This window comes from Mustela nivalis, assembly GCF_964662115.1.
Source record: "Mustela nivalis genome assembly, chromosome: 18".
Taxonomy (NCBI): Eukaryota; Metazoa; Chordata; class Mammalia; order Carnivora; family Mustelidae; genus Mustela; species Mustela nivalis.
In genome coordinates, this window is record NC_139037.1 from 55,023,408 (window position 1) to 55,050,945 (window position 27,538).

A 27,538-nucleotide genomic window follows, 5' to 3' on the forward strand; every position below is an offset into this window, starting at 1 on the left:
TATTGGGAAGGGCTGCTTAACCTCTGAGCCTTTTTTCCCTCATCCGAGGATTAACCGATACACCATGAGACAACTTCAACCCAGCGCCCGCGAAGCAAAACGCGTTTGTTAGAAAAGGGTTTCTGCACCTTTAGCAGCAGCCTCCAGAAGTTTGTTCAGGGTTTTGACTGCGCCCGTCCCAGGAGACCGCTGGGGCGGGAGGACAGGACAGAGGGGACCAGGCGTCAGGCTCCCGGAGGCACAGGGCTGAGGCGCTGGTGAAGCGAAGCAGCAGCCAATCAGAATCCGTCTCCTTTTCTCTCTGTCTCGCTCCCTGGCTGCTCCCGTCAGCCCTTCAGTCCCAAAGCTCAATGGTGACCATGGCAACCCACTCTTGAGGGGTACGCAGAGGGCTCCAAAGAGCGCGCCCTGGGCGCGGCTCGTGCGGATCGCGCGCTGATTCGTCTAGAGAAGAGGGCGGGGCTGGGCTCGCGGGAAGAGGGCGGGGCTGGCGCCGGGTGAGTGGCAAGCCGTCGTGTGGGTTGTCTGACTTGGAGGCGGACCGCGCCCTAATTGGCCCTTAGGCTGTAGGGGTGGGCCTGCTTCTCACTCAGAAACACTGAATCATGTAGTAATAACTGTATTCCTCAACACCATCTAGAGTTGGCCAAACTTCATAAGTAAGACTCTGAAAGTCAAGAGTAATTTCCCCAAGTTGCCGGCGCCAGTAAAGGACAAAAGGGTAATTGGAACGCAGATCTGTGTGACTTCTAGTCTAGACCTTGCCATTACTCTCCTGGAGAAATGGGAGTAAGGTTATGAGCTGTTACCATGGCCAGGCCCCCGTCTAAATCTTGCACTCCTCCTGGCTCTCTGAGCCAGCCTCACAACAACCCCGTGAGGAGCTTCACAGCTTTTGGCTGGAGGGCCTGCTAGCTGGGTCTTTGCCTCAACTCCTCCCATATTTCCTCCCTAGATGTCTTCTGTATGTTCGAGGCTTTTCATAAAATGGTGCCTGGAAGCCCTTCCTACTCCACTCTACTCACCTCTCCCCAAGGAAATTTCAGCAATTCCCAACAGGCAGAACCCCATCTCCAGACTGTGGGCTCAAGCCTCAGGGCTCTAGCCACTTATTAGAACACTGACATTCACCCCATCTCATTTGAGCTTGGTGTTCCCCCAAACCTACTCCTTCTCATGGGTTCCCATTTTGGAACCAGTCACTGGGTCAGATCGATGTGCTGTCCTTGCCCCTTCCTTCAGCATCCTCCTTCACAGCCATCAATCTCTGGCTCTGTCCTTCCTGCCCTGCCTCTCTCTGCCCTTCCTCTTCTTCCCAGCCACATGCCCAGCTCAGCTCAGGCCTCATCCTCTCCCAGCTGGACCAAGCCCCAGCCTTCTCCCCACCTCCTGCCTCCTTTCATATTCATCCCCCATGCAGGCTCAGAAGCTCTCTTCCCAATCCTCCTTGCCTAAATCCTCCTCTTTTCTTTTAATCCCAGCAGCATGGTGGTTTCTATGGCTCTCGGCCCACAGAGGTGCTTTCCCACCACCTGGTCTTCACACTCACACACACACAAACACACACTATTATCTCTGCCCATGACACCCTCCTTTAGTCCCTGCTCAATGTAACAAACTTTACTCATATTTAAAGACTGCACACAGATGTTACCTAATAGGGACAAAATCCCTATCCTTCCAGGACAGGTTAAGTGCATTTTCTGGGTTCCTATGGAACCTACAGTTACCTCTATCACTATCTGCCTTTATTTTTTTTAAAGATTTTATTTTATTTATTTGACAGAGAGAAAGAGATCACATATAGGTAGAGAGGCAGGCGGGGGCCAGGGGACCGGGCTCCCTGTTGAGCAGAGAGCCCCATGCAGGGCTCAATCCCAGGACCCTGAGATCATGAGATCATGACCTGAGCCGGAGGCAGAGACTCAACCCACTGAGCTACCCAGGTGCTCCCATCATCTGCCTTTAAATAGGGGTGACTCTGACCCTCCCTTGCTCAAAACTCTCCCAAGGAACCCTCTTATGGTGCTGAAATTGTTCGTATCTTGACCCGGGTTTTGGTTTTGTGGTTGTTTGCATATGTGAAAACTCATGCACCTGATACTTTGATTTGTCCATTTATCTGTATGGTTCCATTTTTAGTGTATGCACTACTGAAGCGAGCATATCCATTTATCTGTATGAAAGTTGTGTCTCAATTAAAGCATAAATAACAACAACAACAAAAAGCAATAAAATCTCTGAAGTCTCCCATCATCCTCAGGAGAAAACCCGGGCTCTTCAGCCTGGCATTGGAGGGCCTGTTTTTCTACATATTTATCTTCCTTTCTTTAACAAATAATAAATTTTTGAAAGATTTTATTTGAAAGAGAGAGAGCATACAAGCATGAGTGGGTGAGGGCAGAGGGACAAGGAGACTCCCTCCTGAGTGGGGAGACCTTGCAGGGCTCCATCCCAGGACCCTGAGATCATAACCTGAGCCCAAGTCAGACGCTTAATGGACTGAGCCACCCAGACACCCCCACAGCTTTATCTTCTAAGGTCTAATCACGGCACATGAACGAACAGTAAGTGATGAGTAAGCTAGTGGCACACGGGTCCACTTCCTGCTGGCTGTTTACCCTGCAGGGGACATCTGTGATGTATGCCCGGCCCATGTGTCTCTTTCCCTCTTTCTGCCAGGAGAGCAGAGAGGAGCTCAGTCTCCCAGCCTCTCTTGCAGCTAGGAGGGATCATAAACACTTCTGGCCAATGAGACATGAACACAGGTCTGCTGCTGGCTCTGGGAAGGCCACGTCTTTTCTTTATAAAGAAAGGAAGGGACAAGTCCCCTTCTTCCAACAGATGTGATGTATGAAGCCACACCTGCCAGCTCCTGAGCAAGACGGAAGGGCTGAGAGGATCACAGAGAATCATTGTTCCCTCATCCCCCAGGCTGTGGAGACTCTGAGCTGTGGGCTCATAGCTGCCCTCCTCCAGACTTGTTTTAGGAGGAGGATAAACCCCTAGTATTTAACCCATTGTTGGGTGTGTTTTGCTATTGCTCAGAAATGTAGTTACCAGTGTTACAAAACCAAAAAACTTCACATAAAAACTCAACACAGGGCTGTGGATCCTGGAGCACTGTATCTAGCGTCCCTGAACCGGAGCCCTCCCAGCTAACGGCACAACAATGGTAATAACAGTAGGATTCCCCAGGAATTCTCTGACTAGACCTTGCTCTGAGTGGCTCACACTGGCGGGGGCTGGAGGTAGCAGAGCTGGAGATGGGGCCAGGTGGGTGGCGGGGACTGGCCCAGCAGCAGGATGGACAGCAGCAGCAGCAGCAGCAGGCCCAGGACGGGGGCCGGGATCAGCGGGGGCCGAGTGATCCTGGTGGGAGGCAGCCCAGCGCTCAGGGAAGGCCCCAGGGAGGGGGGCTGCTGGGGCTGTCTCAACAGGGGGCAGTACCCCAGTGTGTGCCGGCCACCCTCATTCTGGAGATGCCTCGGGGCGCACCTGAGTGGCTCAGGCTGCAGGGAGGGCAGGCAGAGCTGGCCCCATCTGGGGCTCCTGATTGGGACCAGCTCTCTGGGCACAGGCACCAATGCTTGCTGCGGCTGGGGCTCGGTGGGGCTGCTGGACAGAAAGGAGGGTGAGGCAATCACGCTGACCTTTTCCTCCGCCTCCAGGCCCCTTCCAGTCCAGGTGAGTCCTGTTACCTCTCAGGAGGGCTTCCCAGAACATCTCCACGATGCGGGTCCGCCAGAGGGCTGGGGAGATTGGCCTGGAGGGACAAAGGAAACAAACTTGAGACTGGGTCCTGGATTGGGAGAGGCCCTTGGTTCAAGGGACAGAAGTGACCACATGGAAGGGGGTGGAGTGCAGTGTGACACCCCACAGGGTTGGGTTCCCAGCTCTGATGCCTACAGCTCAGGAGAGAGATCATCCATCAAGTCAGCTGTGAGGAAACTGAGGTGGGTCCCATCTCCTTGGAGGGAAGGGGGAGGTAGGCTTTGGGGTCAGGCTGCTCAGAGAGACCATCTTGGAGGGTTTGGACCCCAAAGGGGCCCAGATGCCTGGCACACATTCGGGCTCTCATATTCCTACCCTGAGGACCCCGGGCTCCCTGCCTCTCCTCCCCGAGCTTCCCTCACTTCCCCTGCCTGAGAATGGGGACGGGCACCCGCAACCACACCTTGGGGCTTTGAGGAGCAAACAGCAGCTGGTGTGAGTGGTGCGGGGGGAGGGGGGGCGCTGTGACAGGCGCTGTGCCCCAGGGAGTTCTGGGGCTGGCTGGGGCGGGCCCACCCCCTTCCTGTGCGTGGGCGCATGTGCGTGTGCATTTTCGCATTCCGGGGGTGTAGCCACGTCTGTGAGGCCTGGGGCTTAGCTGTTGCGGCCCTTTGTGTGTGCTTGGGGGGTCCCCTGGGAACATTCTGGCCGCCCACTGGCCCGAAGGCCTCCCCACACGGCGCTGTCCGCTCTCATTAGCTATAGCAAGGGCCTTGTTATCTCTCGGCCAAATGATTTTTCTGTCTGCTGGGGAGAAGAGGGGGTGTGGGTAAGGGCTGGGAAGAGCTGCCACTGTGTCACCCTTCTCAAGGCCCCAGAGTGGGTGGGGACTGGGTGGGGGTGCTGGGGACTGCCTACCATGATCTGGGGCACTGCTTCCTCCTCTTCCTCTCTTCTGGGCAACCTGGGGGGGATAACAGAGTCACTTCAAGCATCTTGCTTCGGCCTGGCTCCCGTTCGCCCACTGTGGGGCTGGATGAGCCTTTAAAGCAGGGGTCTTAGTGGGGAGTGGGCATCACGGATGGGCCTGGGGGTGTCCTGGAGCCCCATGAGCAAGCTGTTGTGCATATTTGGCAGGGGAATTGTCAACAAACTCTCAAAAGAGTGTATGACCCCCAAAAAGGGTAAGAGGCTCTTTTGATTTTCTCTTCCGCTATCTGATGCTACAACTGGGAGCTGAGGCTTCTGCTCTCTTTACTCTCCCAAACACCAGAGTCTCAGAGCAGAGACTCAGGGCAGGTGTAGACCCGCCCCCCACTTCGTGCCTGTGGGGTTGTGCCACTTTCATTGAGTGTCAGTCTTACTGGGACTTCCTTTAGGACCGAGATTCCAGAAGCCAACTGTGTGAGCAAGTTGCCCTACAAATCATTTCTCTTGGGTGGGCAAGCCTTCAGCTTCTAACCCTCTGAGGGTTGCAGCTGCCCGAGCCCCTGAAATACCTCTCTGGCCCATCCCCGACTCAGACCTCAAGCTGCCCAACCCAGATGCCCCTTGGAGACCTGGATGTCCATACCACAGGCTACCACCATCACTGGAGACCAGGGGTCCAGCCCTCCAGCTGCCGCCACCTGATACCCTCAGACACAGTGCCCAGCGCCTCTCAAGGTCCAAGCCCTCACCCTGGTCAGGTTTAGGGGTCATGGGTTTCACCTCCTCCTTTGCTTCCAGCTTCCAGCTTCCCAGTCTGTGGGTCATACTGCCCTGCTCCTGGGAAATTCAAATGTCCAGCCCCCACCCCCGCTGCTGCTAACCCCCTTCTCCCTTCCCTTCCCCAGTGACGCAGGGTGGGGGGGGTCCTGCCCAATCTCAGCTTTCTCAGACAAGTCCAATTAGAGGCCAGTGGCAGGCGGCTCATTAGTTGTTACAGCCGAGAGCTTGAAGGGGGTGCGGTGGGAGGCATTACAGGAAACCACAGGCCCCAAGGCCAGGCCTGAGGAGGATAGGCCCAGACATCTCATGCTTTCTCTCTCCCCAGAGGCCTGCCGCTGAGCTTCCTAACAATCACAGGGCTGGGGCTCTGGACAGTAATGCTTACAGCACCCCATCACGGGATTTGAACCCAGGCTGTCTGATTCTGGAGTTGCCGACTGTCTCCTAACTACCTGGGTGTTCTCCCTGGGCCAGTCTGGGCTTCCTTCATCCCAGGATTCCTTGGGGGCCTTGGGAGAGGTGTGTTCAGTGACAGTGACCCAGTGACTGAGCTGTCCCATCAGCCAGACAACTGTCTTCTTGTCTAAGAGTCTCCTATATGAGTACTGCTCCTATGGGGCCCCATTCAAGGCATCATGTCCCCAGAAAGCCTTCCCCCAGTTGGCTCGAAGTGCCAGATGTCCTCCCAGAATAGCCTGGGTCAGAATCTGTCTCCCTCTAGACCAGGAGATGCTGAAGGCAGGGCTGGGGGTGGCTCATCCTGGTTCACAGGCCAAGGATCACTTCAAGGGGAGGGAATGAATGAATGAAGGAGGGAATGAGGTGCAACTCCCCCCCCAGGGCTTTTCCAGTCTTTGCACAATGTCCAAGAATGTGGTGTCACCCCAAGCCAGGGGGATGGCTCTGGAAGGAACAAGCTTCTTACCACATTGATCGCTCCTTCCTTCGTCCCTGAAGGTGCACTATCTCTCCCTGCAAGTGTCTCTGTGGGAAAAGGCGAGGGTAAGTCTCCTGGGCTGTGACCCCTGCAAGAATTACCCACCTGCTGCTAAAACCTGCCCTCCTCTTGGGCTCCCTCCCTGGATTGGGGGGGGGCCTGGCTCTACATCCCCTCAGGCGTAGAAGCCAGACTCCTTTTTCCTCAGCACCCAGGACTCCAGGTCCCCCAAACCTCTCACACTCCCACGAGCTTCTCTTACTCATGTGGACCGAAAGGAAGCCCAGCATTTCCTTCCTGCATCCCCTTCTCCTCCCAGGTTCCTGGTCTGGGGGCAGCCCTCCCCTCCTCCCTCCGCCGCCCAGCTGTTCTCTCTCAGGACCCAGGTCCTAGTATCTCCTCCTTCCCTGCAGCCTCAGTCGCCAACCTGACACTGTTTCCTACATACATCCCTGAGCTCCAGGCTTGTGCACCCACTGACCCCAGGTAGCTCCCTGGCTGTCCCTCAGGATCCCATCTCACTAGGCTGCAAGGCAAGTTGTTGTTGTTTTAAGATTTTATTTATTTGTCAGAGAGAGAGAATGAGCACAAGCAGGAGGAGGGGAAGAGGGAGAAGCAGACTCCCCGCTGAGCAGGGAGCCTGATGTGGGACTCAATCCCAGGATGCTGGGATCATGACCTGAGCTGAATGCAGATGCCCAACCCACTAAGCCACCCCAGGTGTCCCTGCAAGTTAAGTTTGATGTCTCTCTGTCTTCTCCCTTCCTAGCACCCATCTCTCCTACCCCACTTCTCTCTGCCCATCCCTCCTCCTCTGTCCCAAGGCCCTGGCCTGCCTCAGGCTTTATTCCTCTGGACTCTTGCCCCAGCCTCCTTCCTGGCCTCCCTGCCTCTAGTCAGTCCCCATGCTCTCCATATAGGCTTCCCACTCCCCCGCCCACACCAGGGATCTTTCTAGAGGGATCTTTCTATATTGAGAGCTGACCATACCCCCTCCCTGCCATCAGTCATCCTGGGACTCGATGGAGAAAAGTACAATCTCCCTGCTTGATTTATAGGTAATTCCTGTTGTGATCGGGCCCCATGGCTCCCCAGCCACCCGCCACTCCCTCTGCTGCCCAACCGTGTTATATGCTTTCATGCCCCACATCATCGTGTGTGTGCTTTCCCCTGCCAGGAAGGCTTCTCTCTCCTGACATCGCTCAACTTCTCTCTCTTCTCCGAAATAAACTCAAGTGTCGGTTTCCCAAGTGACACCTCTCCCAGTCTCCCACCTGACCCAGGTCTTCCTTTTGCTGGGCTCCCAGGGCCTGGCCCCCACCTCTGCACACCCATCACCCTGCATGGGGATGGCCCATTCGCACGATCTCCCCACCAGGCCCCGAGAAGCTTTACACCTTAGTTCTAGGACCCAGAGCTGGTAGCACCCTGAGGCCTGGGTACTCAGTGCTCCTTTGGATGGGGTGTCGAGTGCTCCCAGAGGAATTCACTCTGACTCACACTTCCTCAGAAGGATGTGACTCTGCCACCCATAGGCTATGTGACTGAGAACGTGTGACCTCTCTGAGCCTCAGTTTCCCATGGGTAACAGGATGAGGGGTGAGAATGCCTACCTTGCAGAGATACTGGGGGAGGTAAATGAAAAATCAGGGGTGCCTGGGTGGCTCAGTTGGTTAAGCTGCTAAGCATCTGACTCTTGGTTTCTCCTCAGGTCATGATCTCAGGGTGGTGAGATGAAGCCCCCGTTGGCTCCGTGCTCAGGGTGGAGCCTGCTTGAGACTGTTTCTCCCTCTCCCTCTGCTTCTCCCCCAACTTGTGCTCACACGAGCTCTCTCGTTCTCTCCAATAAATAAACAAATCTTAAAAAAAGAAACCAAACAGCACAGGCATTGAAGGGAAATGCAAAAGCTTCTCTCAACCCAGGGAGAAGGTGAGCAAAGAAATAAGTTTCTCCTTTAAGAACGGTGAACAGTATAATTCTGAAGCAGTCTTATTTTTAAGACAATGCAGTTACAGAACTGTTAGCAATATTTCCTTTAAAAAAAAACCAAACTAGACAGAGAGACTTCTGGCACTAAAAGATTAAAACCTCACTTTTCTGTTGTGGACACTGAAGATGAGTTGTCTTGGTTGTTTTGAAGGATGTGGAAATACTGCTCAGGTAATTACAGAAGTCATAAAACAACTGCCATGGCTGAGTTCAAGATTTCCACATGGGCTTTCTAAGCTGTTCTTATGGTGCCTTCTATCCCCAAAGTAAAAGCGTAATGTATCTTTATGGTGTCCAGAGGAATGATTCACTTCGTGACTTCCCCCCGCAGGACCATTGTAAACGCAGGGCTTCCTGACAGTGCTTTCTCAACGACAAAACTACCACTGTGCAGTTTGCATTCGCTTTGTTTGCTCTTGTCTACTCCCCTGGAGGGCCAGTCCCTAGAGGGCAGGGATGGTGTCCTGCCTGGCTCGGGCCTGTGTCCAGAAGGCCCTCGGTCAATGTTTGCCCATGGAATGGGCAGCAAGCTCATGGCACATGGGAGTCCCAGGGCCCTCTCCCAGCTCCTGGACTCTGGTGGTTTCGGACCACCCCCGCCGCCAACCCATGCTCACCAGTGTACCAGCTGGGGCTTCAGGCAGAAACTCCACTTCCTCATCTGTCTCAGTGATGACCTCCTCCCACTGCCACACTCCACACAGAGGGCTGGAGAGAGCAGCGGCTGCCACTTCTTGTTTCTGGGAGAGGAGAAGCTGTTTCTGAAGTCAGGAGGGCCAGGTGAAGGCAGAAAATGGGTCAGAGATGGGGATGGACACGTGCTGAGGCAGGGGTAGGAGAAGCCAGGTTGGGGGCTGTGTGGCGGGGGTGAGGCTGGGCTGGAGAGCAGGTGGAGGCAAGATCTGGGAAGGGTTTGGCAGCAGGACCAAGGATTGGGGTAGGAATGAGGTAAAGTACTGAGATGGTCCTGGGGGGAGATGAGGTGGGTGAGAATTAGGGCTGCGTCATAGCTGTGGCCGGCAGTGGGTTGGGATGTTCCCGAGGAGCCAGGCCTACCTGCCGAATGGCCTCGATCTCCACGCCCAGTGACGGGGGCAGCAGCCTGGTCCAGCCCACTCTTCTTGCCTGGGCCCCTTCCAGTAGCCTGGCCACATGGTCAAGAAGGGATGGCTCTCTCTGCGCCTGCCCCTACGGGTCAGTCCACCCACTCTAGGGTGGCTGCTCTGCCCACCCTGTGGCTGGAGGTTGGGGGCTCCCTGCCTTTGGGCTCCCCTCCTGCCTCCTTTACTGATGTTCCTGATGTTCCACTCACTCATCCGGCCCCTCATGGGTCTGACTCAGCTGCTCCTCCAGATGTGAGATTTCCAGCCTCAGTTCCTGCAAAGGAGGGAGTGGGGGACCCCTGTCTTTCCATTCTTCTCTATCTCCTGGCCTTGGGCTCCTCTTACAGTCAATTCCACTCCCCTGACTTCTTTGGGCTCCTCCAGACATATATTACCAAGGGACAAGGGGAAGAAAGCAGTGACAGAAACTTAGGGAGCCAAAGAGAGACAGAGAGCAGCAGGAGCAGAGAACATAAGCCAGCAGCCTGGGAAACTAAGAACAAGAAACATGGGCGGACACAGACTCAACAGAGAGGCAAAGACATGCGAGGGGCAGGAGACGCCTAATGATCAGGGACCAATGGAGGGCAGAGTCACCCCTGGAGACAGACAGACTAAATCAAGGAAAGGCAGACACACGGAGAGATGGGCAGGGGAAATGCATTGACAAGACCCCCACAGAGAATGAAAACGGACCGGAGGTGGAGATACACAGGGTGAGAGACAGAGAGAGAGAGAGAAAGGAACAGAAGACAAGTGAAAAGGCCAGAGACACACACACTCCACAAGACAGGGGCAGAAAGAGGCAGCGAATGCAGAGATAGCAGAAGAGCAGGGCCAGGCAGCGGGCCGAGGGCGAGAAGGCAGCAGGCTACCTGGGTGGTCGTTCTGTACTCCTCCAACGTCTTGGCCAGACTCTCCGCATGGCGAGTGCGCTGAGGAAGCCCAAAGCCCAGTAAGAGGAGGCCCAGCTCTGCCAAGACGCAGAGGCAGGGGTAGGGGAGATGGGCAGGGTGAGCTTGGGGGAGGAGCTATGGCCTGAGGGAGAGCATCAGGTTTCTAGGCCCTGCAGGGACAGGCTTGCCAGTCCAGGGGAACCCTCTGACCTCTCTGGGCTGCTTATCCAGGGATAAGACCCTGGCAGGACTCCCACACCTTGGGGCAGGAGCACATGGAAGGCAAATGTCCCCTTAACACCCCCGGGCCCCTCACCTCTGAGAGGACGGCATCTCGTTGGCAAATGAGGCGTTCACACTCATAGAGCTGCCGCTGCCGAGGAAGGAGTCCGTCCATCTGTCCGGCCTCCCAGGACTGGCCTCAGCGGGTGCTGCCCTCCCCAGTCCACCCAGCTCTCCCGAGCCCCACTCCTCAACCTCCCGTGATGTCTCTGGACATCAGCCACCCAGAGAGGGATTTCAGCCGAGCTGCCTGGAGCCCTGGGAGCCTGATGGCTCAATGAAGGAAGGGGTGGCACCTTCAAAACCTCCTTCTCTGTGGCCAGCTCCTCACTCCTCCTTTTGACTCCATCCCGCTCCGCCAGCAGCTTCCCGTTCTGGAAGAAGGAAGGACCAGTTAGGCCAACAGCAATGTTAGCGCCCGCAGCTGACATTTCCTGATCACCTGATCGGCAACAACGAGCCTAGTGCTGAGCACGTTATGTATTTGGGTCCATTGAATCCCTCCACGCCCCCTACGAGTTCTCAGCCGGGATTTCTCTGTGTGTCACGGGTGCTGGTCTGAGGAGACAGGACCCACTTCACGGAGCTCGTAACAGTATCTGCGAGCACGTCGGAGCACCCTGCCCGTGTTACCTCATGTCTCCTCTCCCATCGTGCAGATAAAGGCAAGTGGGGCACAGAAAGGTTGAGCCCCGCGCCCCCAGGCTGTACAGGAGGTAATTCATTGCAAACACACACTACTGTATGTTAATAAGCACAGAGCATTTAGAACAGTGCCTGGCACACACAAAAATGTTCAGAAAATACAAAATATATATTTTAAAGATACTTTCAAAACTTCACATTCTAAATATTTTCACACACATGTGAGTAAAAATACCAGTATAATGGACTCCCACTGCCCACCAACTAGCTTCAATAATTATTTATATTTTCCTAGTTTCTTCCCTATTCTCCAAGTTTTTGTTGTTGTTGTTGTTTAACATGACTCTAAACCAAACGCCAGGTAGCCTGTGATTTCTGCCTAGAACAACTCTGGCATTTTAACTTCCTATTTAAGTAATTGTTTACTTTACCAAACTCACAACACCATGATCACGCTTAACAAAAGTAATAATTCCTTAATCTTTCCTATATAATTCCTATATAATAATTTCTATAATCTTTTATCAAACTTGTGGATTTTTCTTTGCTTTTCTTTTTTTCCATTTTGATTGTCTCACAAAGGTCTTGTCACATTTAGTTTGTTCGTAGGAGGATCCAAACAAGGTTGACTGTGGCTTTTGGTTGAAATGTCTCATTTCTTTTCCTCTGACAATGGTCGCCCACCTGTCCTAATCCAGGTACTTTTGGGGGCACGTCTTTTGGGGAATAAATCAAGTTATTTGTCCTGTAGAATTTGTGCATTCAGATTTCGCTTCCGGAGTTCTCATTCCCTCCATAGGACGTTCATCATATTTGTCCAACCTCTTCATTTCCTTGAAACTGGTGGGTAGATCCAGGACCCTGTCCAGGCTCCTGTTCAATTTTTGGGGGGAGGAAGATTTCCCAGGTGCTGCTATGCAGGTCACGTTGTGCCGTTTGGGAAGAATGTCATGTCTGGGTGTTAATGTTTTCATTGGCTTCACCTTCTGTTTTTACAGAGGAAATTGATAAGTGGAGAGGCTAAGAAACTTGGCCAAGGTCACCTGGTGAGAGAGTGGACTCACCAAATCTGACTCTCTCTGGGGTGAGATGCAGCCCCGGGTGAGAATGGGGAACAGCTTCATCTCTGGCCTCAGGGAGCTCATCGCTAGAGGTGGGGACCGGTGCCTAAGCAGATGATAACTCAGGAGGCAGACTCTGATGAGGCCTAGGGCCTGGGCCCTGTGCAGCCTGGATGAGGGGCTTTCAGAAGTGGCAGGGCTGGGCCACCCTGAGTCCTCCAGGGGGAGAATTATCAGAGAAAACAAGGGGGCCAGGAAAGGGGCAGCCCATGCCAGCTGTGAAATGGGATCTGAAAATAAAATGGCCCCCAATCCAGTTGAGAGTTTCCAGGCACCAAAAACTTAGCAACTTGTGCTGACTTTGATGTGTAGCAGCCATGGGCAAAAGCATTTCAGGGCTGGGAGGCAGTTGGAGTTCCCTTGCCACGCCCCTCCTCCCCAGGCCCCTGGGGACACCAGGGCCAGTTCCGCCCTCTCTCCAGCTGGCTGGCTGGGCTCCAAGTCCTCCATCAGCCATCCCTCCTCCTTGGTCTCCTCAGGCCTGGGCTGCCAGGTGAAGGGCAGAGGAAGGACAGGCCAGGAATGCTGTGTCAACATCTGTCCACCTGGTGGGGATTTGGAGGCTGGATTCTGGGCTGCCCAGCAGGGAACCTGGTTACTCAGCCTCTCCTGCCTTCTTCTGCAGTAACCGGAGCCCTGCTCTGAAGATTCTCTGTAGGAAAGCCGAGTATCCTGAGTGTCCCTTACACCAGCATTATTCTCCTGTAACTTGAGAACTCGATCTATAGATGCTCTGTAGGCTGCTGTGGGCAGGGGAAAGGTAGGGAGGGAGGCAACCAAGAATAGCTCCGGTTTATCGAGCGCCTAGGATGTACCAGGCGCTGCTCAAGGCACTTGACCTGGCAGCAGGCCTTCTGCACTGGGAGGAGGCAGAGATTGCTGGCTGCAATTCACCCTTCCAAGTCCTTCCGCTTTCATTGGGGGTGCACTCTCCAGGTGGGCAAGTGGGTCCTAGCCCCACTCTGGAGGGGTGAATAAGAGGAAGATTCGGGAGATCTCGGCAGATTCAGGAGAACTGACTGGTTAGCTAATCCAGCAGCCATTCTCGCCCCCTCTCTCACTTGCTCATCTCCCACTCCAGAGGCAGAGAAAGGTCAAATATTCTCCCAGCATCCCTTGCAGCTGGGGATGTCATGTGATCCAATTCCTGCCAGCGTGATGGAAGAGAGGTATGCTGGGATGGTGGGTATAGTGGGGGTGCTTTTCCCTCTGACGAAAGGAGAGCCATGGGAGGAGCATTAGCTGGGTCCGCTTGCCCCTCTTTGTCCTGCTTTGAATAAGACCACGAGGGTGGAGCTGTTGCAGCCATCTGAGATCATAAGGCCATACGCCAATGAACAAGCCCAAGTCACCAAACCAACATGGAGAACTTCAAAGTCTCTTGTTAAGGAAGTGAGTGTCCTTCGGATTGAAGCCACCATTTCCTCAGTGTTCTCTTCCTTGGAGCTGAAAGTGTTTTGGCCCATCCAGGATTGGAGTGCCCATACCAGGGAGCGGTTTAGCTATAATCATATAATGTCACTTTGGCCAATAAGATATAAGAGGGAGGTTCTGCTCTGGGGCTTTAGGGAAAATTTCTTCTTGTTCTTTCTTTTTCTTTAATATTTATTTATTTATTTGTCAGAAAGAGAGCACAAGCAGGGAAAGCGGCAGGCAGAGGCAGAGAGAGAGGCAGGCTCCCTGCTGAGCAAGGAACCCAATGTGAGACTCGATCCCAGGCCCCTGGGTGGGGTTATGACCTGAGCAAAAGGCAACAGCTTAACCGACTGAGCCACCCAGATGTCCCATCTCCTTGTTCTTAAAGAGAGATGTTCTAGAAGAAAACAGTCACATCCTGCCTGAACCCCATGCCTCGCACTGTGGCAGCCATCCCATGGTGAGATTCCTGTCATCCCAGTGGACGGAATTTTCATGGAAGAGCCAGAGAACAATAGTGGAAAAATTTTGGATTTAAATGTAAAACCTAGGGATGCCTGGGTGCCTCAGTTTGTTGGGCATCTGCCTTTGGCTTGGGTCAAGGTCCTGGGGTTCTGGGATCTAGTCCCACACTGGGCTCCTTGCTCTGCGGAGAGCCTGCTTCTCCCACTCCCTCTACCTCTGCCTGCCAATCCCCCTGCTTGTGCTCTCTTTCACTATCAAATAAAATCTTAAAAAAAAAAAATAGTAAAAGCCATAATACAGATGTAGGACAAAGAGATTTGGGGGGATCGGGCAGAATCAGTATCATTGTCTGGACTGGGCAGAGATCCTTAGGGCAGGGGAGGGGTGGAGGAGGGTCAAAGAAGAGAGTAGAGGGAAAACAGGCCCTGCGCCAGCCCCAAGCCCCAGGTTAGCTGCGAGGGATGAAGAGGAAGGTTGCAGTTGAACCACACTTCTGCTGGGATGTCTGGGAATCCGAGAGGGAGCATTTCTCAGCTCAGTCTCAGAACCAGCAAGGCCTGTGTAACAGAATGGAGATGGCTCTGTGAGGACTGGAGGCAGAGAGGCCCAACAAGCCCCCTTGTGGCCACAAAGTCTCAGGAAATCAGCTAAGCCTCTTCTATGGCCCTGGAAGGGTGTGGGAGGGGCTGAGGGAGTACCCCAGAGGCCCTCGTGTCTTGGTGGCTCCAGAGGGCCACCAGCAGCAGATGCAGTGAGAACTGGATGTCCAGAGACCAGGGCAATGCCAGCCTCCCAGGGGACGCCAGCGTGTGGTGGTGACTAAGGCTGAGGACCAGATGGGATGATGAGCGTCAATCTTGTGACCAGCAGAGAGAACAGACGTTGAGGGAGGACGGCAGCCTCCTGGAGCACTGAGATGCCGTGTGGGTCTTCAGCCACTTAGATGGCACCTCGCAGAGGGGTGGTGATGAATTTCATCGACAGATGAGTTTCAGTTTCCACCTAAAAAGGACTAGGTGGGCCCAGATGTACTAAGATCATGTCCTCTGTGTCAGAAGAACAGGGCTCTAATCAGACACGTGGTTGAACTGAGACACGTGGTTGAACTGTGCCATTGCGGACACTGCTCTAGTCCCCTGGCTGAGCACTGTCATTTGTTTCTAAGACAATCCTGCCGAACAGATAGTCTCCTCCCCTTCTCAGAGAATAAAACAAAGGCTCGGGAAGGGGGAGTCACATGCCTAAAGATGGCAGAGATGGGATGTGAACTCAGGGCTGACTTCAAAGCCTGTGTTCTTTCTACCATAAAAAATGCTAACATATGAGCAACAGGGGTAAACTTCCAGCGAGCACTGCCCATGGGTCCTGCCTCGTGCCTAAGACTACAAGCATCTCCGTGTTTAAATCCCTCACCACCCAACGAGGGAGATTATTTTGGCCACTGCTACAAGTACAGAGAGATGGACCAACCCATGCTTACGTAAGCAAACCCAGCACAAGCCCAGGCAGTCTGTCCCATGCCCCACAGTCTTACCAACCAGGGCACGCAGCGCTGTGACTTTCAGAGACACTTGTACATTACTGGGATTCTGGAATCTCCCTCTACAGACTGTCAGGGTATTTGGGTGCAGGCCGCTGGAGGTGTCTGGGGCAGCAGGGGTAGGGCGGGAGATCCCTGGGACTGGGCTAGGTGTAGAGGTGGGCACTGGGCCTCAGCTCACCTCCTCCTGCAGAGTCTCCATCTCGGCCACCAGATGCTGCTGTTCCTTTTCCTGAAAGACCCCAGAGGACAAAGGCTTCTATTTGGGCCTCCTAGCCTTCTCCCTTCTCCCACACCTGGGAACCCATCCTGGGTCTGGGTCAAGGAGGAGCAAGGCTGGGAGGATGGGTCTGACAGCCCTGATGGCTCCTGTTGTCCCCTCTGTCATGAGAGGGGTGGCAAATAGATCTGGACCCTGAGTCTGGGGAAAGCAGGACCTGGAGTCAGGGAGGAAGCTGGGGTAACCTCTACCCGTTCCCATTCGACTGTCAGGCTCTGTTGCTCGGACTCTAAGAAAGGGGGAAGGAAGATGACACCTTTGTACTCCTTGCCCAGAACCCACCGTCTGCCGGGCCTGGGCCAGGAGGCTGCGATTCTGATCCTCCAGGCCCTTGGCCAGCGTCTTCAGGTCCTCCAGCTCCTCGTCCACGGCCTTGGCACACTGCAGGGCCTGCTGGGTGCTGAGGGGGGCCGCACGCGAGGGAAACAGAGACCAGAGAGACAGAGCCACTCAGGGAGTCAGAAGCAACAGAGAAATCCTGACAGGGACCTGGGGGGTAGGGGGGTGGGGCACGGAAACCCAGAGGGAAAAGCGGGGAAAGAACCTAGTACAGGACACAGAGACCCCGTTTCTCCCTAAAAAACTCAAGGGGGTGGGACAGAAACCTGGAAAGAGCAGGAGATTAAAATAAAGGGAATGTGACAGATACGAGAAAGACCACAGGGCAGGCATAGACTGCAGATATGGAGACACAGAGAAGAGTAGAGAGGGGAGTCTGAACCCAAGAGGCTGAGAGACAAGAGCCAGGGAAACACAAAAGAGAAAGAGGAAGAGAGCGGATGGGACAGTGCAGGGTGGAAGACAGGGCAGAAGGTGCAAGGAGAGCACGTGGAGAGCCCACCTGCGAAGCTGCTTGCGCAGGGTCGTGATCTCCTCCCCGAGGCGCGTGGACCCCTCCTCGGCCGTCTCCAGGCTGCGCTGGAGCTTGGAGTTCTCCCCGGCCAGCCTGCGGTTGCTGAGCTCCAGGTCCTCCAGGCTGCTCAGCAGGTCAGCGGTGGTGGGCCTGGGGTCAGGGAGGGGCTGGTCACCGGTCACAGCTCCCACCCACTTCCCTTCCCAGGTGGGGGTGGCGGTGGGGGGGGAAGCAAGGCTCTTCTGGAGAATGAGGAACAGGAGAGAGACTGCCCTGCTCTCCCAGGCCTAGCAGCACAGCCGCCCCCACAACCCGTCCCTCACTTCCTCTGAAGGACCCCACTAGAGCCCTATGGCAGGGAGGCTGGAGGACATGGGCTGTGGGGAGGTGTGGGGGGGCATAGGTACAGCTCAGCTCTGGGGTCTTCGCCTCCAAAGCTCTCTAGGTTGGCTGGCTCTTCCGCTTCTGGGCATCCTGGAGGGAGACAGACAGAGGGTGGTGGGCTCCTCGGTGACCTTGGGTGTCGGGGAGCCCCAGGACTTGGGCTTGGCCTCCATTAGCCTCTCCCTCGCATTTGCCCTGGGTCATCTCATCTGCTCCTGGGGCTATGATTATATCCATTGTCTGAAAGGCCTCTTGCTCACTGATACCCTGAGCTCAGGCTGGAACTCTCTTGAAGCCCTGAATTCATCACAGCACTGGGCAGCAGCACCTTAGCTACCCCCAAACCTGTTCCCCTCCCCGATTTCCTTCCCACCCACTCACCTGGTCACTGGGCTGTCCTGGCTCCCTTGTTCCTCCTCATCTCCACAGTCCCCTGATTCCAGACCCTCATCTTCCTCCCTGAATCTTCTCCACGCTCCTTGCTGTCTCTGCCAGTCCTAGCTCAGGCTTCTCCCTCTCCTCCTGGACCCATACCACAACCTCATCCCCAACCTCCTGGCCTCCAGCCTCCTTGTCCTGTCCCTTCCCCCACCCAAAGGGGTGTTTCCCTTGTCCCTTGACCTTGCTGAAAGAGGTCCAAGGGAACATCAAGAAAGCTGTGATTATTATTATTTTGCTTTTGTTTTGTTTTTGTAAGGTACAACAGGAACACTTTTTTATGGAGCACCTCGTATGTGTGAGGTCCTGGGGATAAAATGGGGGAAAGGATCAACTAACCAAACAGCAGGACAGGGAACTGAATCAGATGGTCAGATTTCTCCAGGAGAGGAATGCGGGTCTGTGAGTGAGCCCGGACAGCCAGGGACCACGGCCCGGGGCATTCTCTGGCTTCCCCAGGTGTGGGAGGTTTAGGGTTCTGAAGAGCGTGGTGGGCAGGCACCTGGTGCATTCCAGGCTGAGCCAGGAGGCCAGAGGGAGCAGAGACTAGAGAGTAGGCAGGAGCCCAGTGATGCTGACAAGAAGTAGGCAGGGCCTTGCAGGCCTCTATGATAGGGCTGCAGTTAGGAAGAGGACTTGGAACCAGCCCCTGAAGAAAAAAAACACCCCAAAGCTCAGGGAAGGTGGGGAGGGAGCCATGGAGGTGCCTAGAAAGCCAAACTCACAGCTCCAGGAGAGAGCAAATGTTCCAGGGGTCCCACCCAATGTCCCTGGCTCCCATCCCCAGGTGGGAAGTCCCTCCCACTGTCTGACCCTGGGCCTGCCTGCTTCGTTCTATATATAGTAGTCTCACCAGATGGCGGTTGCTGGGAGGTCAGGGCCCCCTTGAAGGCTGTCTCCTCTTCCAGCTCTAATCCCCTGTATCAAAGGGATGAGGCTTAGAGCCCCCTGCAGCCACCCCCAATCCCGACCAGCCAGGCAGGGGGGATTGCTGGTGGCGGGAGGAGGGGCCGGGTCAGGTGAGAGCAGGAGTGCTGGCAGCACTGCGGTGGGGAGGAAGGTAAGGCCAGATGGCAAGAGCCCTGAGCCAGATGGAAAAGCAGGAGGGGCAAGGACTGGGTTTGGAGAAGGGATGGGGAAGGGCCTTTATCAGCCCCCCAACTCCCCCACATCTTCCCTTTCCTTTTTACTTCTGCCTCCCCATCCTAGGAAATTTGTCTTCAGACCCTCCACCCCATCCCCCTACCCTATCTCTTCACTTTTCTCTCATCCTCCTTCAAACACAGTGGGTCCCTGTGCCCAAAGGATGCTGGCTGCAGTAGGCAGGTGTGAGGTTAGATCTTAGGAAGGACTTTCCGGGGGAGGGTTAGAGGTGCAAAGACCCACCCATCCAACTGACAGGCAGCGATCCAGTCCCTCATGACGGCCAGAAAGGTGTCCAAGTCCACAGTGGCCTGAGGGCCTTCCCCATTGGGGTCCAGGTTGCAGGCCAGTGTTTGGAGGCGTGCATCCTGGGGGTCCTGTCCTGTCACAGCCTCCAGGTACGCTAGTACGTGGGTCACAGCCACAAGGCCTGGGGACAGAACATGCCTTGAGGGATTCTGGGGCAGGTGGGGCAGAGGCAGGTGATGGCTTGAAAGTAGGACACCAGTGGCTGGGCTGGTGGCACCCCTGTACCACAGCTTAATCCAGACAGTTTGGGCAAGTCCTTCCCCTCCTCTGAGTCAACCTTTTCACCTGGAAATGGAGCCCGGCCATCGTCACTCACAGGGTGGAGCACGAGGACCTGCTGTACCCCATCAGGCCCAAAGTGGCTGCTCTCCCTCCCTCTCCCCAGGCCATACACTCTTCCATTTAATGTCCTCACCCTGAACGGCCTCCATCACTTTATCTACTTCCTTACCGAAGCTTCCCACAATCACCCACCTCACCCTGCAGGCACCCCAAGAAGAGCCCCTTTTCTACGGTTCCCCAGTTCCCAGCAGCCCCCTCTGTCCCTTATTACTCGTGTCTCCCAGGCCCCTGCTTCCTGGCCCCCATCCTGCCCTCCCCAACCTGTCTTCTGGGTGTCACAAGCTTCGAACGTAGAGTTGAGTATTTGCTCCTCCAAGCTCAGCAGCGTCCCGAGGCTCCCCTCCTCCAACTGGTCCCAGAGGTACACTGGGGAGACAAGAGGGTCAGCCCACCCGTGAAAAGAGGGCCAAGAAAGAGTGACCCTAGGTCCCCTGCTCCTGCAGAGGGGAGGGAATTTATTCTGAGCTACTTGGGAGTTGGGGCTGATGAGGAATAGCAGGAAGCTTCGGGCGCACAGGGACAGCAACTTAAGGGTCTCTGAGTGGCTTCCTCGCCCTGAGGATGTGAACCCCATTTTTCATGCCAGGAAGTCCCCCCTGCTGTCTAATCCTTTGTGTCCAAGCCACTCAGGAGCCCAGAGGACAAAGGCTCTGAGATCACCCTTTCCTCTTCTCTTCCCCTGTCGCCTGGGCTCTGCTCTGCAGGGGGCTAGGAGCAGAGGAAGGCAAAGAAGAGAGGATTCTGGAAGGAGCTGAGGGTGAAGAGGGGCTCAGGAGCCAGGAACAATCCAATAAGGCGCAGGCAGCCTGGATCGATTCTGCCAGCCACATCTCCCATCTCCCCGCCTGCATGGGGCGGGGGAGGGGAGGCAGGTCTCTCCTACCTGAATCCCCAGGCCAGGCTAGCATCATTGGAGCCCACAGCCAGGGGCCTGAGATAAGAGGGGGTGGGTGATCTAGGGAGGGCTGGTGGTGGGGGAGCAGTTAGGAGCTCAGAGCCCAGCCACAGGACTGTGGGCATGTCAATTCTCCTTTCGGAGCCTCAGTTTCCTCACCGGTAAAATGGGCAGGCAGTGATCCTTTCCTACCTTACCAGGGCTGGGAGGGCTGGGTTTGTATATGGGAACGGCCCTCCTGACATGAACATGAACCCCACAGCAGTTGGTTTATTGCTGTATCCACAGCGTCTGTATATAGTAAGCACTCAATAAATGCTCCAAGATACAGGAGATCCCAGGAGTCGCTGGGACTGGAAGTGACCTTCCAGACTCCCTGCCCTGCCCTTGAACAACTGGGTATAACAGCAGGCCCGGCACAGGTCGCAGGGTCTGAAAGACCCAAGGGGAGGCCTGAGCAAGGAGCATAGACTCTCTGAGCCAGTTTCTTCCTCTGGAAAATGGGGGTGTTCCCCTCCCTCCTAGGGGACAACTGAGATAAAATCTAGAAAGGCCCTGGGCGGAAGGCCTGGCAGGTGGTGGAGGCTCAGTCACAGAGCTGAATATTTATCTAGCAGTTAGTAGATATCCTTCCTCTTCTGGGGCTTTTCTATGAACCATAGTAGCTGCTATTATTAGCCACACGTTACAGATGAGGAGACTCAAGGCACAGAGAAGTTAGGAACTTGCCCCAGGTCACCTGTTCAACATATGAATGCTTTTTTTTTTTTTTTTTTAATATAGGCTCCATGCCCAATGTGGGACTTGAACTCAAGACCCTAAGATCAAGAGTCACACAGTCTACCAACTGAACCATGCAGGAGCCCATAGGCCCTCTAATTCCTTCTGCTCTCTGGGGTTCTTTGTAGAGAGCTAAAATTCAGCCCCTCAGGTCTGAACGTTTGAACCCATGCTCTTAGGGAAGGGGGGAGGGGACCCAGTTAGGGGACACCAGGGCCCCTCCTGGGGCTTTATCTCTTCTTGCTGTGCTCCCCATGTTACCCAGGAGGACCGGGAGCCCAGTAAGCTCACTCCCCAGGGCTGCTCAGTCAGGGAGAGCGGAGCCAGAGTCAGCCCTGGACTGTCTGGTGCACGGGCTTTACATAGGTCTATGGTCCCTTCCTGGGGCCCCTCAGGAACATGTCACTGCTTCTCCTATTCTCTTTCCTTCATTTCCATTCTCAGTGTCTGTCCCTCTCTCTGTATGTCTCTGCCCTTCTCTAGTTTTCTCTCTGACTCCTCCTCTCCATCTTGCTCCCCATACCTCTCTTTCCAGATCCCTGCCTCTCTATTTTCTTCCTCCTCATTTCTCCATCTCCAGGTTCTCTTCCCATATCTTGGTGACTCTCCCTTCCCAAGCCTCTGTCTCCTTCCGCCACTCCCTCCGCTTCTCTCCCTCCCACCCCCAGCCCTCCTCGGTCTTCATCTTTCCCCGGTATGTCCTTCCTTTTCCTTCAGGAGCCTCCCAGAGCTGGCTCAGTCCGCACCCACGGGAGCGGTGGCCGCACGCCCTCTGCTGGTGCCCACGAAGTTGCCATGTTAGTCACTCTATCCACCTGCCCGTGGGTCCTGACAACCAGGTGTCTGCCCTCCTGCCTTCCCCTCTGGAAAGCCTCCTGAGGCCAGAGTCCAGGCCTGTGGCCTTGAGAAAAGATGCAGGCTCTGCTGCTGGACACTGGGAGCCTCGAAAAAGCGGCCCTGCCTCTGCCCTAGGGTGGGAGCCTCCTCCCCCATCACAATGAGCTCTCCCACCTAGCAGGTGAATTTCAGAGAAGGCCACCCAGTGTCTTGTCTCCCTGCCGCTTCCTCTTGAAGCTGGTTTTCATGCGGCTTTGGTTTGCATCCATCCAAATAACCAGGGATTATAACTGAGCACCTACCAGTTGGAATATTGTTTTAGGGCAGCCACTTGCCACATGCGGTTCTTGAGTATTTGAATTGTGGTGCGTGTGAATTGAGATGCTCTGTTACTGTAAACTACGCACCAGGTCTTAAAGCCCTGGTATGAAAATCAAAAGACTATCTCCAATACATTCTTATATTAATTACATGCTGAAAGGATACCATTTTGGATAGAGTAAGTTAAATAAAAATCTATTGTTCCCGTTTTGCCGGTTTCTTTTTTCTTCTAAATGTGGCTACTTGGGGCGTCTGGGTGGCTCAGTTGGTTGGGCGGCCAGGTCTTGATTTCAGCTCCCGTCATGATCTCAGGGTCCTGGGATCAAGCCCCATGTTGTGCTCTGCACTCAGTGGGGAGTCTGTTTGTGGGTCTCTCTCCCTCTGCCCCAACCCCTCCACTCTCTTCCTCTCTCAAATAAATATGTAATTTTTTAAAATAAAAAAAAAACCCTAAATGTGGTTACTAACAAAATTTAAAATTACATTTACGGCTGGCATGTTGGACAGAGCTGCTCTAGGGACCAGGAATACCAGAGTGAATAAAACAGACCCCACCTCATGGAACTCAAGTTCTAGTGGGAGAGACGGAGATGAAACAGACAAACAGATGTCCGTGCTATGAAGAGAGGCAGGAGAGGGGAGAGAATGTGAAAGTAAGCATTTCGAAGGAAGCAGAGATCTGAATGAAGTGAGGACCGAGCTGGCAGGTTGTCAGGGAAGGGTGTTCTGAGCAGAGGTTTCTGCTCTAGCTGCCCCAGAGCCAGTGAGATTCACAGTGTCCAAACAGCAGGTCCTTCAATGACAGCTCGCTCCCCGACTCCCACCCTGTGCCAAGGTGGAGGCTCAGACATCCAAGCCACCTCTCCCAGGTCCCTGAAGCACAAGCTGGCACCGGCTCCCCCACTGCTCCCTCCTCATTCTCCCACGGGGCAAACAGAGGGCCAAGCCACCTACTTTTTGCAGTGGGGCCACCCGCGCGACTCTCTGGCACATCCATGGGCCACCCTGGTTGTTCTGCAGCTGCTGGAGAGGCTAACAGCCTGCCTCCATCACCGGGAGGGGCTGACAAAGGCTCACCGACTCTGAGAGCTCCTGGAAGGACAAAAGGGAATGGCCTCCTCAGACCAGCCACCCTGCCCCACCTGTGCCCCAGGCCGCTCTGGGTTCTCAGAACCTGTTTGCCCACCCCTACTGCGACCAGAGCAGCTCCCGCTCAGACTTGTTTTATGGACTGGAGGTGTGGGCTGGGAAAATGGGGGGCCGAGGAGCGGGCAGCAGAGATCAAAGAGGGGGGCTAGTGGATGGGGGTCATTGCTTCCTTGCTTCCCCCCTTCCACCCTTTCTCCCCACAGCCCGTCAAGTCCCCAACCTTGTCCTTCCTGCCCTATGACTCTACCCATCCCCTCCTCTCGTTTCCTACAGTTCTGGGCCAGGCCCCATCCTCTCCCCCTGGACCCTCATCCCATCCTTCCTCCCTCACCTCCCAGTCTCAAGGATCTCCCCTCCAGTCCATCCGTGCTGGGTCCCAGAGTGTTCTCCCTTGGCTCCCCAGCACCCCAGGGACTGAGCCTAGACTCTGGATCCGGCATCGAAGGCCGTGGATGGCCTGGCCCTGCCTGCCTCTGTGCCCGAAATCACTCTTGCAGTTCCAGGAGCTCTGAACTACATGCTCTCTCCCAAACTGGCCTGGCTGTTCCCACCTCTAGGTCTCTGCCTGGGATCCTCCTTTTAGCCCTTCCAGTCTTGGCTCACACGTCCTCTCCTCTGGGAAAATGTTTCTGAATGAGCTGCTGTCCCTGGGCTCCCACACCACCCTGGGTGACAGACATTCTGCCCTATCAGCCTGTATTTGGAACTGTTGCCCTCTTTTGTGAGTTTGACCCCATCTTTCTCCTACTCCAACTCCTGCCATGGATCCCTGGGGCCCTCGGGACTAAGTCCCAGCCCCTCTGGCTGGTGTGGGACAAAGTGCTCCCTGCAGTTCCTTGACTCATTTTGTTACTATGCTCCCCATTGGCTGACCTCCAGGTCCCTCACACTCATCATGGCCATAGGAACTCTGCATCTTTCCACGGTCTTCCCAGGTCCAAATCACATCACACACACCACCCTCACCTGTGGCCGCTTCCCTGGGGAGCCTTCCCTGAGCCCATGGACCAGTTAGGGACTTCTTCCTCTGTGCCCTGACAATGACCTGTCCTGCTCCCCTCATAACCAGGTTGACTGGTTGTCCACTATGACTCATTGTCCCAAGTCCAGGGCACTTTTAAGGGTGAGAAGGGTGTTATTAATAATTACACTGGACAACAGTGCCCACTGGAGCTGAACTGGGCACCCTGTGGCACATGGTCAACACAGAATCGCCTGGGGCCTGTCTGTCCTCACCCCACCTGCTCGTCACCCCTTCCCTCACCAAGTCCTCCCCCGACTCTGATCTCCCTGGCACCTGCTGGGTCCACACTTCTTGGCAGCTTTTAGAATGTCCTAGAAAAAGTGGCCTTTAAAGGGAGACGGGTCCAGGGTTTGGACAATGGGTGATGGCTGTGGGGCACCAGTGAGGGAGGGTCTGGCACTGGGAGCCCTGGACAGGGACGGGAGGGTAAACTCCTGGTGAGGGAGTGAGGGAGGGTCTTTGACAGGCAGGTTGGAGCAGGAGGGGGCTAGAGGCAGGTTTTAAGGGGGCCTGGATCTTAAAGGGTCTCTGACTAGGTTTCTGGATTTCTGGGGTGTCTGGCTGGATTTCAGAGGTCTCTTGAGAGGATCCAGGAAGGGACTATGACAGGAGTTTTGGTGGGTTTGACGAAATTTCTGGGGCCCTCTGAGAGGACTTCGGGGGAGAGAAGGGAGCGTAACAGGATTTGGGGGGGTAGTCTGGTAGGCTCTGAGGGAGAAGTCTGACAAGGTTCTGACAAGATTTCAGGGGTCATCTACGGACTTCTTGCTGAGTCCTTTTCAGTATTTCTGAGGGTATCTGGTCAGGATTTCAGGAAAATTTTAACAAGATTTGGAAGGCCTTGATATTGGGGACGCTCCCCCACGATGGGGGCTCTGAAAGGGTTTCTCTGGGGAACCTCGCCACAGCCAGGGCGTACCTGGGTCCGCGTCCCGGTCCCGGGACACCGCGGGGGACCACGACTGACCAACGGCAGTTATAAGGAAAGAAAACGCACGTGCGCCGTCCCCGCCGGGAAAACGTGAGAGAGCGAGGGGCGGAACCGAGAGCGCGCACGGCCTCTAAACCCCGCCCCACCTGGGCTCCTCCCCGCGACGCAGGCGCGACCCGGGGGAAGGCTCGCTCTAGTCTGGTCGGTTACCTGCCACCACGAGGCTGCGCATGCGTAGGGCAACGAGGTCGCGCACCTCGCCTAGTGGAGCGGGCGCATGCGTATTGGCCGAGCGCGCCAACGCTGGAGGAAGCTGTGCTGGTGGGGGAAGAAGCTAGGGGTGTCCGCGTCCGGTGTGCTGGGGTCTTCTCTCCCGCCTCAAGCTTGGGTGCAGTGGGCCCCAGCAAGGGAGATTTGGATTGAGGGACCCTTGTCCATCCCCCCACTTCTTATTAGCTACTAAGTCATGCCCTTTCTGCAGTTTGTTCTGTGCCAGCTCACCGTCACAATGATGTCCTACTCTCTTGCTCTATTACTCCTACGCGCTCTGTGGCTCTGGTCCTGGAAGGATTCTTTCTCAAACCGTTTCAATCATTCCTTATAAGAGAGTGTGGGGGTAAAATATTCCCAGTTTTCCAGGCTAGAGGAGAGAATTAATCCAAAATCGATTCCCAAGAATAGGGATTTGGGGGGGGCGCCTGGGTGGCTCAGTGGGTTAAAGCCTCTGCCTTCTGCTCAGGTCATGATATCAGGGTCCTGGTATCGGAGACCCTAATGGGAGACCCTCATGGGAGCCCCTCATTGGGCTCCCTGCTCAGCAGGGAGCCTATTTACCCCCCCCCCTGCCTACTTGTGATCTCTGTCAAATAAATAAAATCTAAAATAAATAAATAAATAAAAATAAACTAAGGATTTGGGGCACAAGATGTCCCATCTACACCTTTCTGCTAGCGGAGACACAGAAAAGGAGTCCTGCATCCTCCCGTTCACGCCACCATCATTCATTCAGTTTTCACTTCCTCAGAGAGACCTTCCCCTGCCACACTGCATTAGGCCCCCATCTCACTAACCACACTTACTGTTTCTTAGTGGTCCTGATGGGGTGTCTCACAATGTGATATATTGTATATCTGTGTACCAACACCCCCACTGGAATGTGAGCTATATGCAGTAAGAAGCTGCTTTGGGGCTAGAACATGTCTGGCTCAGTATGAGTGCTCAAAAAAAAAAAAAAAAAAAAAAAAGTTGAATGAATGAGTGAACCAATGGATGGAATCCAAACTGCTTAACTCCTGGGCAGTACAGACTTTATGACAAGGCTATGGGCCTGGCCTGGAGGCAAACGTTTTTGGGTTTGAATTTTGGTTCCATCTCTTCCTTGGCACAATGGCTTACCTAGTCTGAGCCTCAGGTTTCTTCCCAGAAATGGAGCTAGTAATTGCTTCTTAGGTTACCTTGAGGACTTAAGGTGGTAATCATTTGCTAATTGTTATTATTATGGCTATTAGACGGTGACTTGTCATAAGGCCTGGGAAAGAACCTGTTTGACAGGTGATGTGATCAGTGGTTGAAAGTGTGAGATATAGAATCAGACAAAACCAGTGCCATTGCTGTATGACTTTGGCAAGTGACCTCACCTCTCTGAACCTCAGCTTCTCTAAAATGGGAACAAATAGCACCCATTTAAAGGGGTCTTGAGAGTTCAATAAGAATGTTTGCCAAGTGTTCTTTAAGCACAGGCTGTCTAGTGGTGGACTCCTTGACTTTATTAGTATAGGTTCATTGTGTTTATTTCTTCAGTATTTATCCCTTCCCCCTTCCCTCCCTTTCTTCCTTTTTGATGTGTGGATAATTTTGTAAGACCTAAAAATAAAAAGAAAATTATAGGGGCGCCTGGGTGGCTCAGTGGGTTAAGCCGATGCCTTCGGCTCGGGTCGTGATCTCAAGGGTCCTGGGATCGAGCCCCGCATCGGGCTCTCTGCTCAGCAGGGAGCCTGCTTCCTCCTCTCTCTCTCTCTGCCTACTTGTGATCT

The 27,538-nt window shown here is 54.6% G+C and overlaps 2 protein-coding genes across 12 annotated transcripts in view; both read right to left on the bottom strand.

The window, feature by feature from the left end:
* Positions 1-354, bottom strand: part of GFY (golgi associated olfactory signaling regulator) — a 7,550-nt gene extending 7,196 nt beyond the window's left edge. Inside the window, exon 1 of the mRNA XM_082710372.1 lies at positions 129-354. The gene's annotated coding sequence lies outside the window, so the exon portion shown is untranslated. The remainder of the gene's footprint in view (positions 1-128) is intronic.
* Positions 355-2,345: 1,991 nt separating this feature from the next.
* On the bottom strand, positions 2,346-25,993 carry KASH5 (KASH domain containing 5). 11 transcript variants are annotated; one of them, XM_082710352.1, is made up of 20 exons: positions 25,716-25,993; positions 23,356-23,493; positions 19,830-19,934; positions 19,161-19,347; positions 18,628-18,692; positions 17,360-17,426; positions 16,941-17,102; positions 16,382-16,499; positions 16,001-16,051; positions 10,929-11,006; positions 10,667-10,723; positions 10,330-10,389; positions 9,664-9,728; positions 9,408-9,495; positions 8,969-9,112; positions 6,350-6,408; positions 4,633-4,678; positions 3,702-3,766; positions 3,499-3,618; positions 2,346-3,372 (listed from the first exon to the last, which is right to left on the bottom strand). In XM_082710352.1, the coding sequence occupies exons 1-20, from the start codon at positions 25,735-25,737 to the stop codon at positions 3,231-3,233; spliced, it is 1,839 nt and encodes a 612-aa protein (XP_082566478.1). In that variant the 5' UTR covers positions 25,738-25,993; the 3' UTR covers positions 2,346-3,230. The 11 variants fall into 11 exon arrangements, with proteins under 11 accessions (XP_082566478.1, XP_082566471.1, XP_082566470.1 ...); XM_082710345.1 differs by lacking the exon at positions 25,716-25,993 and adding an exon at positions 25,494-25,645 and having other exon boundaries at positions 8,969-9,091; XM_082710344.1 differs by lacking the exon at positions 3,499-3,618.
* Positions 25,994-27,538: the final 1,545 nt, after the last annotated feature.